The 18476-nt window shown below is 51.8% G+C and overlaps 1 protein-coding gene across 3 annotated transcripts in view; it reads right to left on the bottom strand.

The window, feature by feature from the left end:
• The window catches only part of CABIN1 (calcineurin binding protein 1), a 135825-nt gene that overhangs the window by 48819 nt on the left and 68530 nt on the right, over positions 1-18476 (bottom strand). For all 3 annotated transcript variants that reach the window (XM_016126130.2, XM_036220352.1, XM_036220353.1), the window contains exons 27-28: positions 11501-11683; positions 6438-6769 (exon numbers count right to left, since the gene is read on the bottom strand). In XM_016126130.2, the coding sequence (XP_015981616.2) occupies positions 6438-6769; positions 11501-11683 (515 nt within the window). The remainder of the gene's footprint in view (positions 1-6437; positions 6770-11500; positions 11684-18476) is intronic.

The raw sequence follows: 18476 nt of genomic DNA, 5'->3' as shown, positions 1-18476 counted from the left end.
CTGGGCATCACCTCCTCGTGACCACTTGGGGGCCAGCTGGCTGTGTCAGAGAGCTGTTCCAGCCCAGCGGGGGAAAGCTACACAGGAAAAGGTGGGCTTCATCCCACAGCACAGCCACTGAGGCTCAGGCCTGCCCTCAAGTGGAAAGAAAGCCCTTTGCTGAGCACAAGTTGACTGAAGGCCAAGCCTTGATGTGGGCAGGGCCAGGTGACAGAGGCAGAGAGTCCCAGCCCAGGTCCCAGAAGTGGGCTGTGCGCTGAGCCCCAGGCAGGCCCTTCTCCTCTTCCTTCTCTCCTCCTTTGGGGGTGCTGACCACCCCTGGCTCCCTGCCCTGCTCCTGCCACACTGACCAGCAGCGGTCCTATCACTACCTGGTTGTGGTGCTTGGACATGACCTCCTCGAGGGTGGGGCTGGTGTGTCATCTTATTTCTGCCTCTGCCACCCCCCAGCCTCTGCCACCAGGCCTAGCACACAGTGGCCTTTCAGTGAACATTTCCTGGGTCAGCCCTAATGCAGCCATCAGCTTCTATGTGGCTTTAGTGAGAAGCTGGGCATCTAACCCACCTGACTGGGTAAAGAATCTGGGTCAGAAGACTTGTCTCCTCCAACTGCAAGGCAAAGGCAGAGTAAAGATCTGAGCCTTAGGGGCCCTGACCAGCCTGGCCACCCCTGGAAGCGGAGTCCAGGCCCCACCACATCCTCACCAGAGGATACAAGACAAACTGCTGTCTCCTCTGAGCCTTGGTTCCCTGCTGCCTGCCAGGCAGGGTGCTATGAGAAACACATCTCCAGGCAACACCAAGGTGCTGGCTCAGGCCAGGCTGTCCTGAAGCCCTACTGGAGTCAGCTTCTTGTCCTCTTTGTCTTACGACATCAAGTGACCTGGGAAGACCAGAGGGAGCAAAGAATGGGAAGAATAACCCTCCAACCCCAAGTTGAGGCCGAACCACCACCATAAACGAAGCAGGTTTGAGGAGCAGCAGTGACTCAATCAAGAAGGGCCTTCTACAGGGAACCACCGGTGTCCCAAACCCTATCCTCCGAGCAGGAAGGGCACAGCCCTGGTGGGGCCATGCTCTCACCACCCCACCCCACCCCCAGGACTGCCACCAAGGCAGCAGCTTCTCATGCACCTCTAGGCAACCAGGAGCAGAGGCTGAAGTCTTTTTGATTCTAGCTGTCCTAGCGGGTATGAAGTAGCGTCTCAGTGTGGTCTGGATTTACATTTCTGTGATGGCTAATGGCATCGAGCATCTTTTCCTGTGCTTATTGGCCATTTGTATATATTCTTTGGAGAAATGTTTATTCAGACTCTTTGCCCATTTTTAAATTGGGTTGTCTTTTAATTATTGAGTTGTAAGAGTTCTTTATATATTCTAGGTACAAGTCCTTATGATTTGTAAACATTTCTCCCATTCTGTGGATTGTCTATTGACTTTGATTGTGTCCTTTGAAGAAAAAAAGTTTAAAATTTTGATGATGCCCAGTTCACTTCTTTTGGTCATTTGTGCTTTTGATGTCATTTCTAAGAAACCACGGCCTAATCAAAGGTCATGAAGATTTATAACTATGTTTTCTTCCAAGAGTCTTACAGTTTAGTTTTAGCTCTGAAATTGAGGCATTTGATCCATTTTGAGGTAATTTTTGTACATGGTATGAAGCAGGGGTCTGACTTCTTTCTTTTGCACATGGCTATCTAGTTAGCCCAGTGCCATTTGTTGAAAAGACTGTCCTTTCCCCCATTGAAGTGTCTTGGCACTCTTGTGGAAAAATCAATTGATCGTACATGTATGTATTTATTTCTAGAATCCCGATTCTATTCCATTGATTTATATATCTAGTACCACACTGGTTTTTTATTTTTGATTGTGGTACAAAACACATAATATAAATTTGCCATCTTAACCATTTTTAAGTGTATAATTCAGTAGTGTTAAGTATACTCACATCGCTGTGCAATAGATCTCCAGAACGTTTTCATCTTGCAAAACTGACTCTACACCCATTAAATAACTCCTTATTTCCCCCATCCCCATAGCCCTAGCAACCACCATTCTACTTTCTGTCTCTATGGTTCTGACTACTTTAGATACCTCATATAAATAGAATCGTATAGTGTTTGTTTTTTGGCAACTCGCTTGTTTCACTTAGCGCAATATCCTCAAGGTTCATACATGCTGTAGCATGTCAGAATTTCCTTCCTTTTTAAGGCTGCATGATATGCTACACTGTTTTGATTACTGTAAATCTATAGTAAGTTTTGAAATTGAGAAGTGTGAATCCTCCAAGGTTATTCTTTTTCAAGACTGGCTCCAGGGATCATCTTATCACTCACTCTGTTCTGGCCCACTCAAAGCCGGAGGTAGAGAGCTCAGTTCCCCAAATGAGCCACAGGCAGTGGGTAGGGGAGTCAGGGCAGGGATGTGCATGAAGCCTATCAGTGAAGGGCAGAATTCTCATGATGAAAAGCATCCCAACACCATGTGGTCTCTCTCCTGGGCTGCGCACGTGGGCTCAAAGAGTCACGTTTTTATGAACACAGACTGACAATCCGGGGCTCAAAATCCTGGGGAAGACCATGATTGTAAGTGATGCAAAAGTTGGCTTTAGGGCCCTGTGGCCATCAGCATAAGTGATCCTCCCTGTCTAAGGTGTGAAGAGTGCTCTGCAGGTGTCCCGGCCATCGGCCATCGGTGGAGGCCAGCAGGCACCCTGCCTTGGGGTGCCTGAGGGCCAGCAAAGCAACCTTGGGCAGGAAGGTGGGCTTAGGCAGGTATCAAGAATCCATCAGGGGCAGACCCAGCCCTCAGAAGGCCTGATGGAGGGGCTAGGAGTCATGGGAGAAGCTGACACTGAGGAACTGGGCCCTGGCATCCAGGTGAGAGGCCTGATTGGAGGCGACAGGGGACAGAAGGACTGCAGGCTAGGGGCTGGTGCACTGTCTAGCACGCTTACTCCTCACCTCAGTGTCACAATAATTCTGTGGGAGCATCATGACACAAAAGCCCTGAGCTCTGAGAGTTTCCATGCAGAGCCTGGATCTGAAACCAGGTGAGGCGGGCTTCAGAGCCTACAATCCCTCCCCTCTCCCCAAAATACTGCTGTCAGTAGGTAAGCAAGTAATGCCCTACGCCCCAAAGGCAGTTTCTTTGCAGAGGCCTGGGCTAGAAGGCTCTGAAATGAGCAGAACCTCACCTGGGGGCACTTGTGAATGACCTTGTATAGCCCCTGGGGTCTCTGTGAAGATGAGATGAATGCTCCTGTGGCAACTGGGCCATGAGAAGGCAACAGGGAAGTACCTGCCAGGCCCACAGGCAGGACTTTAAGAAGCAATGAGCTGCTGTTAAACACACGCCATGGGAGGTATTTATTACCAGACAGCTGTGTTGGGAAAGCTGAGGCTGCTGGTCAGTTAATGGTTCTACAGTAGTCGTCCAGAGCACTAGGTGGGTCCCCAGACCTGTGGTTAAGCTGACACCTAGGGCCTGGGCACGATGGCGGCATGCCCCAGGCAGGGTGAGCTTTAACTCAGGCTTGCAGTGGAGCCAGGTGTTAACAACCTGCCCTTCGAGTTGGAGTGTCAACTGCTACTCAGCAAAGGTCTGAATGAAGCAAACCAAGTCAGGACCTACCGGTGTGTGGTGGCCTGGAGCATATCTGGCCCCCATGGAGAGCTGCTGCATGAGAAAGAGGATACTCCTCAGAAGAAAGACCAGCATTCCATTTCAGAAAACCAAGGACTTCAACCTGGGAATGCAGCTAACAGAAGAGCCATAGAAACAGATTGTGACAGCTGTGTGTGTGGGGGCGGGGAGGGGAGGGCGGGCGGTGTCCAGGAACACTGATGTCCACTGGGCAGACATTACTGGGGATGGCTGGATCAGCCAGGGTCCATTCACTACATGGTCCATCACAGGGTGACCAAAATGACCTGGGGGACATTCACAGAAAGAGCAAAATGACAAACTGTGGGCATGGACGCTCTAACAGTGTGCAGGAGGCAATGAAGTGGCTGGGCCTAGGTAAGGCTGCCAGGCCGATGCCAGGCTGTCACTCGCCCCTGTGTGACCCTGAGCCAGAAGTAAGGTGGAGAGGACAGGATCCCCACCTCCTGGCCCTGAAGCACCTGGAGCCTCAGAAGTAACAGTCAACGTGTACACAAGAGCTGGGAGGAAACATACACGCAAAACAGCTTTTGTTTTAGGGTGGCAGAACTGTGGATGTCCCCTCTCCAATTTTTCTTTACCTTTGACATAAATACTGTTTTCCATTTAAAAAAAAAAAACTCACTCAGCAAGGGGACAGGTTGCGGTAATAGCAGCCTGTGCCTGGCACTGTGGGGAGGAGCCATTTGTCTGCATGGCTCCTTCCCACTCAGGTGAAAACTATTTAATGGGGAGGTGGGGGCTGGGTGTTGGGGACTGTGGGGTCTGCATCACAGTTTAACTCTCTCTCCACCCAACCCTGCATTTTCCCCTCCCTTACACAGGGCTGATCGCTGATAGGCATCTTGCACCCCAAATTCTATCTCAGCATCTGCTTCTGGAGAAGGCAACCTGCCACAGTCGGGGCAGGCTTGGGCTCAGCACAGGAAGCTCCGTGTCTTGCTCAGAGTGACCACAGCTGGCAGGGGCTGCACAGCTGCTTGAGGGAACAGCTAAAGAGGGGGACACCCACAGCCCAGATGATGGCTGCAGGTATCCCTTCTACCCAAGATTCGTGAGAGCTCCTGCACTGGGCTCCGCTGCTCCTGAGAGAGGAAAGGGAGAAAGATCCCAAAGCAGCGCTGAAGCGTGTTGGGGACAAGGGGGAAGATCGGCCATCAGAAACCCACAGACTGCTACAGAGGGGGTTTTATTAACACCCAGGTCTGTCTGGGTCCAGAAGGCCCGGGGCACCAGGGGTAAGGTCCACTGTGAAGTGCAGGATGGGCAGTGAGCAGGCCAGGCTGAAGTGCGGCACCAGCAGCAGTGGTGGACAGCTGCAGCGGGGAAAGGCAGACGCCCTGCAGTAGAGACGGAGCCCCCGAGGAGGTTCTCCCAGCCCCAGGCCAGAGGACACCAGCTCCACCTGTCCTGCTCTGAGAAAATCATCTGGGCCCTGTGAGCATGCTGGGAAGTCACAACTGCAACAGGGCACTTACCTATGCCTAGTCCCCGACCAGGATTCTACCAAGTAACAACTTCCTGTCACATAACCACTGCCAAGCCAGGGTCCGTCTCTCTGGCCAGCTGCCCTTCCTGGTTCTTCAAACATCCCACAAAGAAGCTGGTAATGGGGGCTGGCAGGGGCCTCTGAGAGGAGGCGGCTTTGAGCCTGGACCTTACTGAGGAGGCAGCCAGACAAAGCGAATACCACAGCCGCTCCTACTTGCTTCTGCCGCCCTGACCTGCAATGGCTCTCACCCACACCTGGTTGCTCACCCAGGCCCACCTGCAGCCCAGCACTGCCCCCCACTTTGCCCATGGCCACCCTAAAGGTCTCAGCATAACGGGTATTTTCAAGGAGCCATAGCGGCACCCCCACTCCCGTGTGTCTCCCCATTTATCGTCTACGTAGTATTTGTCACAATGGACTTGACTTGCTCAGTTGCATGTTCTTAATCTGCCTGCCCCTTTGAATGTGGCTCCACAGGAAGGCACCACAGCCAGGGGCACATCTTCCTGGTGCCTCCTGGGTAAGTGAGGAGAGAGAGAAAGGACACACAACATGTCACGCTTCCTCCACAAATGCTAAATGCCAGCAGAAGAGGTCTGGCTGGGAAGCCCTAGGAGCACGTACGCCTGGGGCGCAGCTGTTAAAAATTGCTAGATCATCTGCTTTCCAAAAGGAGCTGGAGGAATCTGTCAGCACCCAACCCTCATGCAGCAGAGGCTGTGAAGATGGTCCTGGCAGCTGCGCCAGAGAGGCGAGCCCAGGGGCAGGGAGGTGGTGAGGAGGCCTCTGCAAGATGCAGCCAGAGGGGACAGGGCCCGGAGAAAGCCAGGCCCTGGGACAGAGAGGGAGGAGGCCTCTCGGGCATCAAGCAGCTGTGCATGGTGGGCCATGCTGAGGATGACAGGACAATGGCAGGGGCGAGGGAACCCAACAGTGGAGTGAGAGTCGCCGCACTGGCCCTCGCAGGTCAGAGGTGAAGAGCCTGCTGGCCCTTGTCCTTTACCCACAGCCGGTGCCCACGCTCGTGGTCCCACTGTGGGAGCAGCCCCCATGCCTATTCCTCCCTCAGTCCCGCTGTACCTCTCACCTGGAAAGCTGGATCACTCTTGGACTGATCCCGCCTCCTGCATCTGCCTCTCCCATCCCTCCCGGGACTCCCGCCCAAGACCTTTAGCGGCGCCAATCTGTCTTCATTTGGCCCACCAACCCTCAAAGACGTCTGCAGACCCTGCGAAGACACAACCCCTCTCCAGACCCGCGCAGCTCGGCGACCACTCACGCGGTGGGTCTTGCTGTAGGTGTAGAGGAAGGCCAGCCGGTAGAGGCTCTTGTAGTGCTGGGGGAAGCGGCTGAGGCACAGGCGGAACGAGGCGATGCACTGCTCTGTGAGGAACTGGCGCTGCTCCTCCGCACCGGCTGGGAGCCCCTGCGGGAAGGCTGCTGACTCCCCTGGGGGGTCCCCTCTCTTCCTCCCGTCCCACAGGGCAGGTGCAGACGCCGGCGGCTTGACAGGGATGCAGGCAGAGGCTAGGGAGTCTGCAGCAGGCTTCTGGCTGCCTTGCTCTGTGGCTCGGAAGCCTTCTGTGCTCTCCAAGGACTCCTCGGTTTTTCCTGTAGTTGAGAAGAAGGACAAGAAAGTTACCTGGGTTTTAGGCCCTGCCTTGCAGCAGTCCACCACCAGCAATGGAGGCACCTCAGTGAGATGACAGGCACAGCTCCCAGTCTCCTCCCCTGTGAAACAGGATGTCTCAGCTGGCATGTAGCAGAGGGGCCCCAAGGCTGCAGAGAGCAGGAGTTAGAGCTGGGCTCTGGGTCGTCCCACCTCTGGGGCCTGTGCAGGTGCACGGGGAAGCAGCCCACAAAGGGCAGGTGTGGCTACCACCACCATAAAATAGAATAGTGGGAAAGGCACCCGCAAGGCTGCACGTGCTCCACCACTCAGCGCCTTAGCCCACAGCCTGCCAGACATCCCTCTTCAGGGTGGTGGCTGCTGCTGTGTGTGAACCGTGAGCTCAGCACCTGGACAGCCAGGGTTGCTCCACGAGGACAGCAGGGCGGGTGGCACGGGAGAGCCTGGACTGGGCGACTGGGGCCACAGAAGGAGGAAACTGTCTGGCCTGGGAGAAAGGAATGGAAGGAAGGGGGTGTGGGCAAGTGTCAAGAGTGAGGTAGCCCCCTGGGAACTCGGGAGTTTGGCAGCCTGCGTGCAAGAGGCCAGAGAAACAGCCAGGCACCAACTCTGAAGCCTGTCTGCTGAGCCCCTGACCGCCCTCTGCCTGATGGCCCTTTCCCTACTACAGCAGCAGCCAGGAGGAGGCTGGGACAGGGCAGAATGGGCAAGGACTAAGGCCCCAAGTTCCTTTCAGGCTAAGTCAAAGCATAACTGTGCAGATATTAGGTGCACACCAGCTTGCCCACCACTGCTCTTCTTGCTAAGGAAAGAATCTAAGTAGTCACTCTCTATGTCCCCCCTTCCTCAGCCCTTGGCTGCCAAGACAAAGCCAAGCTTCTCCTAAGGCACTGGAGGCCACCTGCCATCAGTCCTGCCACCCCTCCCAACTCCCCTCCTGGCCTCGCACCCTGTGACCAGCCACCGAGAACATCTCACTCCCTGTTGCTACCTCCCTGCTGTCTTCCCTTCTCCTAGACCACTTCCTGCACTCCTCCCTCGCCTGCCTCCACCCATATGCTCTCATCCCTCAGGACTCTGCTCAGTGGCGCTTCTCTTTCAGGCCTCCTTACCCCCGGGGTGGTGTGTGCAGAGCACTTCCTGTGCCCACCTGTCTGAAGTCACTGATCCCACTACCTTTATGCATATTAGTGTCTCCCCCTTCCCTGTCACCCAGAGCCTAGCACAGGGCCTGGGGGCCATTCGAAGCTAATTGAATGAGGAACAGGTCCTATCTGATCTCAGCACTATGCTCTCCTCTCGTGGGAGCTCAGGAAACCACTTAGGTCCCAAACGCATCTACTCACATCTCGACGACAGCAACCACAAGTCTGCTTAACGGCTGGCACCACTGCCCCTCTCAAAAATGTGCCGGTTTCTAGTGTGTTCAATTCAATAAACATAATTCAAATGGGGCTCAACCAACAAAGTCTAAGCAATGACTGGGCCTGGCCCTGTGCTAGGCACACAGGAGCCAGGGAAATTGGATGAAGATGCAGGCTTCTCACGGGTTCATATAAGCCTCTAAGTGCTCAGTCACAAAGAAACCCAGGAACACGCTTCTTATGAAAAGCAGGTCAGGAATTAATCCAAAGAGAGCTCAGAACGCATGTCTAAATACACATAAACGACAACAAAATAGCAGAGTGTGTTAAAAACCCAGTTGCTCCAGGTTCTAGGTGGCCTGAGGAGGCCCAGAAAAGATGGGTGACTTGTCTCACCCGCAGCATCCACTCCCACTGCTAAATGGGCCTCACAGGTCACCTTTGTGGAAGGAAGAGGGTCAGAAATGTCGACAAGCCCACACAACACTTCCCCGCCAGGATGTCCAATTCTAGCCCTGGCAGCATGAAGATAGGGACTTCCTCCTACTGACGGGAAAGCAAGCACATTCTAGGGCCACTCTGGCCTAGGCCAGTGCCTGCTGCTGGCAGTGGGGACTGCCTTGGAACACCCATGGTACACGTGTCAGGCAAGCGGAGCACAGGAGCCATCCGATCCACCAACCCACCCTGCCCTGCACCAGGCACTTAGGCACAGTCACCAGGCCTCTACTTGACCAGAAGGAGCAGCTGTGGCCGCAGGATAATGGCCCCTGGATGATGTGCCTGGGGCTATACCAGCATCCTCAGCCTAGGCCAGGCCCCAGTGTCCACTGTCTGGACCACACAGGTTGTTGACAACAGCGCTGCCCTCAGAGCAGTATGACAGAGCAGGCTTGTGTTTAGGTGGTGAAACTGTGGATGGTTTGTTTTTTTTTTTTCTATTAAAAAAAATAAATCTTTACTGTTGCTACATTCACATTTTTAACATTTTTTTTAAAGCTGACCTCTGAAAAGATGAGGTTTAGCTGGCTGCAACAGATACCTACAGGGAAGCCTCTTTCTTTGAGGGACCTGGGCACAGACCAGAATGGAGAGTTAAATAAGGGAGGTGAGTACTTGAGAAGTAGACAGCTTGCGCCTGCTGGACAGCATGGAATGGGGTGCACCTTGGTGCCAAGCAGGGCACAGCTGCCTGACCCATCGCCTGGTGCAGACCTGGGCTCCGCTACACACTGCTGCTCAACAGTGGCCATGAAATGTGTGAGGGCCTGCGCCCTATGACACTGACTGTGAAAGCAGCAGCGGGCTGGGGCGGGCCTATGATGGTGTACCTGGAGCGCTAGGGATGTGGAGCACACGCTGGCTCACATCCAGCACTGGCCTGGCACCACATCCTGGCTTTCGGCAGGAGGCCAAAAGCTGCTAAAGCCCTGGGGCTCTGGCTGCTGCCCACTGGGAGCCCAGGAACCACCAATGATGAGGGCCAGGTCTGGAGGGCACTCGGCTCATTGTGCTCCCTTGCCAGGTGTGGCTCAGAATGCATCCCTGCTGTACCTACTCTCTTGATAGGAAGGTTATCAACTTCAGCACCCAGGAGGGGAAGAAAGTGCTCATGGAAGCAGGATGCTTCCTTTCAAGCCCACCAGCTACTATAGTGACTCTGGTTCTACACTTTGTTTTCAAATGGCTGGCCCCACACTCTGTCTGCTTAACCCACCGGCTCTGAATGGGAGGAGGGAAGAGGCAACATGTTCCTTGGGTGTCTCGAAAGGCCTGCACAAGCTGGGCTCAACCAAAGCTGACCTCCTTTGAGCTCAGAAACCCCCCAAGGCCTCCCCTACAATTTTCCCAAGCATGGTGGAGAATGGCCCTTGATGGTGCAACAGCACCCACAGTAGTCGCTGGCTTGATGGGTCATGGAGCACAGATGGAAGGCCTCTCCTGTCCAATACTAAAAATTTTATTTTTAAGATGAGATGTGAACAGTCGCTGTATTAGAGTAGTGAGAGTATAGGTTACTTCTTCCTTCCCCTGCCAAACTCCCTATAGTGAGTTTCTGTCAGCTGTACAATGTCAACACTGGTTTGGGATAACTAATGACTACCTAGTGAGAAAGCGGGGCACTGTGCTCATCTCTTGATGGGGACCCAGAGCAGGTAAATCCACGGCCCCTGTTCTGTGTCCCCTTGATCTTAATGGGGACACTTTTTCTAAGCTACAGGGCATATGGCCTCATCGCCTTCTAAGCCCAGCTGGGGAAGGATGGCAAGGAGCAGAGAGCTGGGAGAGGCCTTCCCTAGTGCAGACGGCTCTGGCCCGCTACCACACCTACATGCGAGCTTCTGAAGCCCGACTTTCCCGTCCAGGGCCTGTGCAACAACTTCTTGGGGCTAAGCTCAGGACTCCAGGGTGGGTAGGTTATCACCAACCGGACCTGCCCCACATAGCCCACCTGGAGAGGCAGCATGGGGTGCAGACTGACCATGGGCAAATTCCTGCCCTGCTCTGAGTCTCAGGTTCCTCACCTGTAAAATGAGAATCATCGGAGTAGTTGTTGTTTTTTCCAACGGTGGTTATGAGTGAAAACAGTGCCTGGCATGAGACTCCGGAGCATGGGTCTGGGTTGTTGTTGTTGTTGTTATTGTTTGGGAAGCACCTGCGTGCCCTGGCCATGGCCAGAGTGGGAAAGCTTTCAGATTCCACAGCTGGCCAACCAGCCGCAGCCTCAGAGCAGTACCAGCGATGTCCAGCCGACCTGCGATCTCCCAGCAAGCCGGGCGTGGGTTCTGCCCACTGATTTCTACGAAGGGGTCTTGGGAACCCAACAAGAGCTAGCCATACCCATAGGGTAAGAGCAGCACCCACACCTCCAATAAAAGGGGGGATTTTTTTCCTAAAGGCCTGATATGATCCAGACTAAAAAGAAAACACATTGGTGACATTTAGGATTCAAAGACTTTTTTTAATAACCGTTTATCAAGAAAAAATATAGGGCACTCGTATCATGGGCATGGCTTTCCCACACTGGGCCATGGTGGGGTCATAACAACAACGACAAGTGTCACTGAGTGCACACTACGTACCAGGCACCGTGCGAGCCCCTTCCTGAGCCTCCTCATTTAATCCTCACAACCTTGGGAGCGGCCTTGGGATTCCTCTCATCTACAGGGAGAACAACGAAGGCCCAGAGAGGCGAGTAACTTGCCCAAGTGAGATCCCGGGGCAGCAGGTGGAGGCGTGAGGACAGAGGCCAGGCCTGGGCCACTCCAGAGCCCACGTTCTTCAGCACTGCCCGGACTGCCACAAGACATCAAAGCAGTTCTAATTCACTGAGTTAGGTCTTCATACCTCTTTCCTCTGTGGCCCCTGGAAGGTCTTTACCGCTCGGTCCTGGTTGTGAACTGGGCATGGGCAGCCTCTTCTCAGCATAGGGCTTCCGGGAGCCCTCCAGTGAGCTGGGGGGCTCGTTAAAGAAGTCCTGAGTCGAGCTGGAGTCCGAGAGTGCCACGGCTGTGCTGTCCTGGCTGCGCTCTGAGGGGAGAAAGCGGGAGAGAGGGCAGGAGCATGAACCCACCACCTCCAACGTGGAGGGGCCTCCCCACGGTGAGTTTTCCTGCCGGAGGCTTAGTGACTGCCCTGCAGAAGAGATGGGCTTAACACAGCCACTTGGACACTGCCAAACCCAATCTGTCCTAGAGGCTGCTGGGACACTCACCAAAGGCACCAATCTCCACGGTCAACCTTCTGGGAGTTTCCCCCAACAATGATGTTCTGCTAAATGTTTAACAATTAGCTCTCAGGAAAAAGAGCTCTCATTTGTGGCATTTACTGATTTCTGTGATGTAAATACTCCCACCATGGCTACCAACGTGATGTTACTGAACGTGAAGTTGGGAAAAGATGCAAGTAGTACATCATTATATAGTATTTATACATATAAATACAATAGGCATAAATAACAGAAGTGAGTAAGAAGTCAGCAAAAACTTTTAACCAATTGCTAAAGGCCAGTATGGTCTAGCACAAGAGTACAGATCCCTGGGAGTCGCAGACACAAGGAAGGTTGGTACCTACTCATTGACTTCTCTACTTGGACCTCCACAAGTGCTCATAAGAAAGAGCAGGGTCAGGGCAGGGAAGGAGATTGGAGGAAACATTCCTGGGGTGCAGGCCTGGAGGAGTGGCCACTGCCATAAGAAAGGCATGAAGCCCTGGCTGGACTTTTCTCCCTTAAGGAACAAAGCCTTAAGCCATTGGGGAGAGGATGCAAACCTTGTTGCCTCCAGGATACAGGTGAAGACCCACTGCAACTAGGGGAGGAAAAAGAAAAACTTACCCTGAGGGAGGGGCAAAAGACTCATCTAGAGCCCAAACATTCAGGTCTCCCACCACTGTGGGGAGAACCAAATCACTGAGAGAGACCTACCTCCCAGACCAGGAACACAGACTGCCTAAGTCTGAGCCTGGACCAAGACCACCAAGAACCAATGCTGCCCCCTACTCCAGGCTACCAAGCGTGAGTAACGTATAAAGCAGTCTACTGTAGGAAGAGGGGCAAGAACATGGAGAGAAGAAGGTGGAAACGGGACACTGAGAAAAATCTTCTAGCAAACCAGCCCCTACTCTAAGAATAAGGTAGCATTAGAGGAATTTCAAGCTGGTGGCGCACTGAAGGTCACCGCAGCAACAATAAAACCCAACCCCAGCTCAACTTCCAACTAGCCTAATTCAACTCCCCCCATCCATGCAATGGCCTAGAAACAGAAGAGGAAAGCCCATTTTGGGCGAAAATATTATTATTTCAGTCTCTCTGTCTAACATACAGTATCTAGTATTCAATATAAAAATTATGAGACATATATATAACACACAGAGAGAGAGAGAGAGAGAGCGAGAGAGAGCGAGAGAGAGAGAAATAAAGAAGAGCATTGTCAAGAGAGAAAATAATCAACAGAACCAGACTCAGAGATGACCCAGATGTTAGAACTAACTGATGGGGAATTTAAAATAACTAAGGTGAATCTGTTAAAAGGCTCTAGTGGAAAAGGTGGGCACATACATGAACAAATGGGGGAATTTCGGGTGTGAAATGAAAACTATAAGCAAATAGAGATGCTAAGCAAAACACACACACAGTAAAAGAGATGAAGACTGCCTTTTTGGGGTTCTCAGCAGACTTGACATAGCTGAAAAAAAAAAAGTAAAAAACTTGAAGATAGGTCAGTAGAAATAATTCAAACTGAGAAAAAAAAAAAGTGTAGGGGAATCAGAACAGCTCATCCAAGAGGATCGAAATGATCTAACATACTAACTGGGATCCCAGAAGATGAGACAGAAATAAGACAGAAGAAATATTTGAGATAATGATTGAGAATTTTCCAAAAAAATGAAAGATACCAGATCACTGAGAATCTCAGGGGCCACTAAGCAGGTCAAAGACTTCTCCACGCACTTTTTTTTTTTTTAAATCACACCTTTGCATCATATTCGAACTGCTGAAAACCAAAGATACAGAAAAAACCTTGAAGGCAGAGAAAGACACAGCACATATAGAGGAATAAAGTAAAAAATGGCAGAATACGTCTCATCAGAAACAATGCAAGTCAGACATCTTTAAAGTGCTGGGGGGGGGGGGAAAAAGGCAACCCAGAATTCTGTATCCAGCGAAAAATCTCTCTCAAAATAAAGGAAAAATAAAGATCTTTTTAGATAAACAAAAACAGAGAATTCCTTACTATCGGACCTGAGTTATGAGAATTGTTAGTTCTTCAGGCAGAAAGAATTGAAACCAGACAGAAATGTGGATCTACACAAAGAAATGAAGTTCCATGGAAATTAAGTAATAATAAATAAAAAAGATATTCTTTTTCAAATTTTTAATTTCTCTAAAATATTAACTACTGTCTAAAGCAAAAATAGTAGCAACATATTGTGGATTTACAGCATACAGAAACGTGAAATGAATGAGAACAAGAATATGGAGATGGGAGGTTCTCACACTGTACATGAAATAGTGTAATAATATCATTTGAAGGCAAACTATGATCACAACTACAAAGATGTATTTTTGTTAACTCTAAAGCAGTCACATTTTTAAAAAGATGTATAAATAATAAACCAATAGTAGAGATAAAATGCAACTAGTAAAAAATAAAACCTTGTTGTCTCGAACTCTGTGTATCTGAAGGTGAAACTCAATGAGATTGGCATCAGGAAGGCTAAATTCAAGTTCCTCCTGTGCCACTCACTAGTTGTATGACTTTGAACAGGTAAATCCCTTCCCAACCTATAAATTACAACCACATATCATCTCAGAAAGGTCCATGCCACATTGGCTTTTAGGAGAAAGTCAGACACAGGACCTTCCAACCCTTTGCTCTGCTACTTTGAAAACACTGTATTGGAGAGAGCATTAGTACCTAGCAGGCAATTACCTAGGGCCAGACGGGAGTTGCTAAGTGGGCAAACAAACTTTCAACAAAGTGTAAAGTTGTTTCAGGCTGCTCTGTCAGCTGACTAGGTTGGAGACCCTATGCAATTGGATACTTTCTTTACATTTCATTTTCCTCACATATAAAACTGTGATAATACAAGTGCCCACTTCATAGAATTGTTATGAGGATTTAATAGGTTAATACATGTAAAGTGCTTGAAATGGGGCCTGATACAGTAACTGTTCATTAAATGTCAGCTCAATTATCACTATTCTTACTTCAAAGAACCTGAACCCATTTTACCTCTAATGTCTCAAACTTGACATTACAGGGATTTAGTTCTGAATAGACAGGGGGCTTTGCTTATGCTATGCTGGAGACAAAGCCTGAGCAGTACTAAGTTGATGAGGAGGTGACCGCTTCTCACACACTGACATGATAAGACCGTCCAAAGCAGGCCTGCCTGCGCAGAGGAACACTGAGGATTAGGCCTGTGCCTCCAAAGGCAGTGCACTGCTCCGGCCTCTTCATCCATCTCTGGGCACAGGCCAGGGTTTAGGGACAGTGACCTCTCAGGCAGCCCCATATAGCCTGCTGTAGCCCTTCCTCCACAGCTGCCTTTGCAACGTCCACTGCCCGGTAACTGTGGGTCATCAGTGTCAGATGAGCTGAAGGAGCATAAGAAACTGAGATGTGAGGCGCTTGAGAAACCCTTGAGTGACCAACACAGAAGCTCTGCGTCTCACTAATGGCAAAGTAGGGACCTGGGTGAACCCCTCTGTCTCACACTCGGCGAAGGGATCTTCCCTGACTCTCAAGGCTAGACCCCCAGGGCTCCTTAAGCATTGAATGGGGATTATAAGCAGGCCTGCAGCCCTCAAAAGAAGTCTCAAATTCAGGTCTCCCATGTGAGGGGCTCACTTCTCCTAGAGAAATGGCAGGTGCCATCCATTCTTTGTGTGGAAAGAAGGGCTGGAAACAGATACCCTTGGCTCCAGAGGCCTCACAGGGTCATTGCAGGACTTCAGGACTCAGCAGTCCCTGACCTACATTCCAATCCCAGATCTGACACTCAGGCTGCTCCAGGCCTCCACTTTACATTTTTAAAACAGGTTTGTCACTGTATCCTGACTCTGTTTCTGAAACACATATGGGATCCCCACTGGGGCCTAGTGCCTAACACATGGGAGTGACAGCCACTCGAGTTTAAGAAGTCCTTCTGAGAGTCAGGCCTGGACAGGCACTCCTTAGCCAGCATCCTATCAGTTAAGTCACTGCACGGGTGAGCAAGACACGACGCAGGGAGTGTCCAGGAAGCAGGCCCAGCGGGGAGGCTCCCATGAGAACTGGCATGCTGCCAGATGAGCTCATGTGCTCACAAGCTGTTGGGCTTTGGGCCCGAAAGAATCGCTAATTTGGTGGAATCCAGTGTGATCATAATGATAACCAGGGACTGGCTTAAGCAAACGGATACTTAACCCCAATGTACTAATAGCTTCTCAGTGCTGCCGAGCGAGGGCATCTCTCATGCACCACGGTGTGCAGCAGAGGAAGCAGACCGTACGGAGAAAGATGTGGGCCAGAAAGGGCGGCACTGCGCTTCTGGGTGCCTGCTCCCCTGGGAGCAGGAATCGGCACAGCAAAGGGGCAGGACATGTGTAAACCAAGGGACCTGTCCGGGACGGGGGCAATGACCACACTTCCTTCAAGCCTCTTGGACACACTGAGAACCCGGCACAGCCGACCCTCTGAAAGGGCAGAGAGCAGAGGCCTGCATTGGCCCTGGGTGCCACTGAGGTAAATCTGGACAAGTTTTGTTCCAGGTGTGATCACAGGCACCTAAGGAGCCCTGAGGAAGAATGATGCTCGGAAGGGAAGGGAAAAGGGTCTGGAAGCCCTCAAGAGCCACCTGCATGTGGTGGCTCTCCACGAGTGGGCCGCTGGCCAGAGCTGACGACACAAGGCGATGCACTCAAAGCGCCCTGGCTGGGGCTGCCACCCTCTTCTCCCCAGGCCTGTGAGCAAGGGGGCAGGGGTGCTTGTCAAGGTTCCTGCCCACCTGACGGGTATTCGGGCCTGGGAAGCAGAGGATGAGTGAGTTGCTGCAAACAAGTCACCGATGGGGACTCAGAAGGTCCGGAGACAAGATTCTCTCTAAGCCTTTCGGATTTTGTGTCTGAGCGCATTGACGCAAGGCTATTCGAAATGATCCTGATTTTAAATACTAAGACACGACCCAAGATTTCACACCAAGATGCAAGTCAGATCAAAATGAAACTGAGTTTGATTTCTTTTCTATCAAAAGCATGAAAGAGGGGAAAGAAAAAGCTCTTAAAGAATGACTCCACTGACCTGGGCAGATGGCACCTCATCCTTTACCTCCTCTCTTGGGAAATCAGACTTCACTGGTGCAGCTAACTAAGGACCTCAGTGAGATCACAGACAGATAGATAGATGGTGGTGAGGTTTGCCATGAGGACTGTCTTCCTGTCACCAGCCAGGCCACTGTAGATGGGACAGCTCAGGGAGGTGCCAGGCTCACAATGCTGGGAAGCATCTCTCAGGGAACACAGGGCTGGCCTTAGAGCCCTGGAGCTAGATGAGCTGAGCTGGCTGGGCAGGTGGCAGCAGGGGAGCAGGGAGTGGTACAGAGATCAAAGAGCTATTTGGACTGGGATGTGCAACCCAGAGCAGCCCCTGAGACAGGAGGCCCTTGCCCTGGAGGCTTCTGCAGAGAGGCAGGAGGAAAGAATGCCATTGACTCCTTTCCTCTCCCCACTCCCAGAAGGTTCCTTGGCAGTATGTCAACCCTCGGGTCGCCAGGCCCACTGCTAAGGGAAGGCCAGTGTACCCAGGGAAGGCCGTGAATGGGGAAACCTCTAGAAGAACAAAAGTAAAGGCTCCTCTGGGGTGGGTAAGCAAACATCCACCAGCCACGTGCCTCTGGGCAAGGACTAACTCTCTCTGAGACATACTCCGTCTGCCTCCAGGACAACTGGGTTCACACTGTGCACAGCCCTCATGCTCCCAGTGTGCCCTGATAAAGGCACGTGGGGAGCTAGTATGTGTATTGGGTTGGGGTTGGGGGTTCTGGGCTGGGGAATACCTGGCTTCCACTGGCTGGCCATGAGCTGAGCTTCCAGGTCCGGCTCTAGTCCCACCTCCTCCACAAAGCTGTCCCTGGGTGTCACAGTGTTTATCTGAGACCCTATGGGCTGAGGGTCCGGATGGGCTAACATGGCCTTGTGTAACTGTGCGCTAATGGCCTAGGGGGCTTCCTCCATATCCCAGAGGCCCAGGTGTAGGCCGGGCACAGTGGGACATCCCCAGGGTGCTGGCCTGTGCTTATGCTCTGAGAAGAACCAGGTGAGTCTGCTGATGCCCTGCAGGCAAAGACTACCAAGCCTGGTGGCAGTACCCTCTCTTCTCCTGCCTGCCTGGTGGAGGAGGGCCAGAGGGGGAAGGCAAAGACCAACAGAACTGGATGCTGTCCTGCCTCAGCCACCACCTGGAGGTTCTGCAGAGGGACCTAGGCTGGGGCTGTTCCTGGCCACCTAGTCTAGACACAGAGCAGGAGATAGATGGACACATCTTCTGTGTAGGAGAGCCAGACTTCCCACAAGGCTGGGTGGGGAAACATGAACTCTGAATGGGACCCTGGGGACTGCCCACAGCCCAGGCTCCTGATTTTCTCCAAGAGCTGCCAAGAGGCCAACAAGGAAGAAGACTGGCTACAGAGGCTGCGCTGCTCTTCTTTAAGAATGCTCTTTTAAAAGTCTGCCCACACAAAGCTTGCTCACACTAATTAATATTTGTGGCAAGTTTATAAATATTTCATTCTCTTACTGTTAATCACTGGAACATTTTACTTCTGTGCCTCTGGGCCAGGA

This window comes from Rousettus aegyptiacus, unplaced genomic scaffold (genome assembly GCF_014176215.1).
Source record: "Rousettus aegyptiacus isolate mRouAeg1 unplaced genomic scaffold, mRouAeg1.p scaffold_m13_p_5, whole genome shotgun sequence".
NCBI lineage: Eukaryota > Metazoa > Chordata > Mammalia > Chiroptera > Pteropodidae > Rousettus > Rousettus aegyptiacus.
Note: the sequence above shows the minus strand (reverse complement) of the source record. Positions and strands in the feature narration are given on the sequence as shown.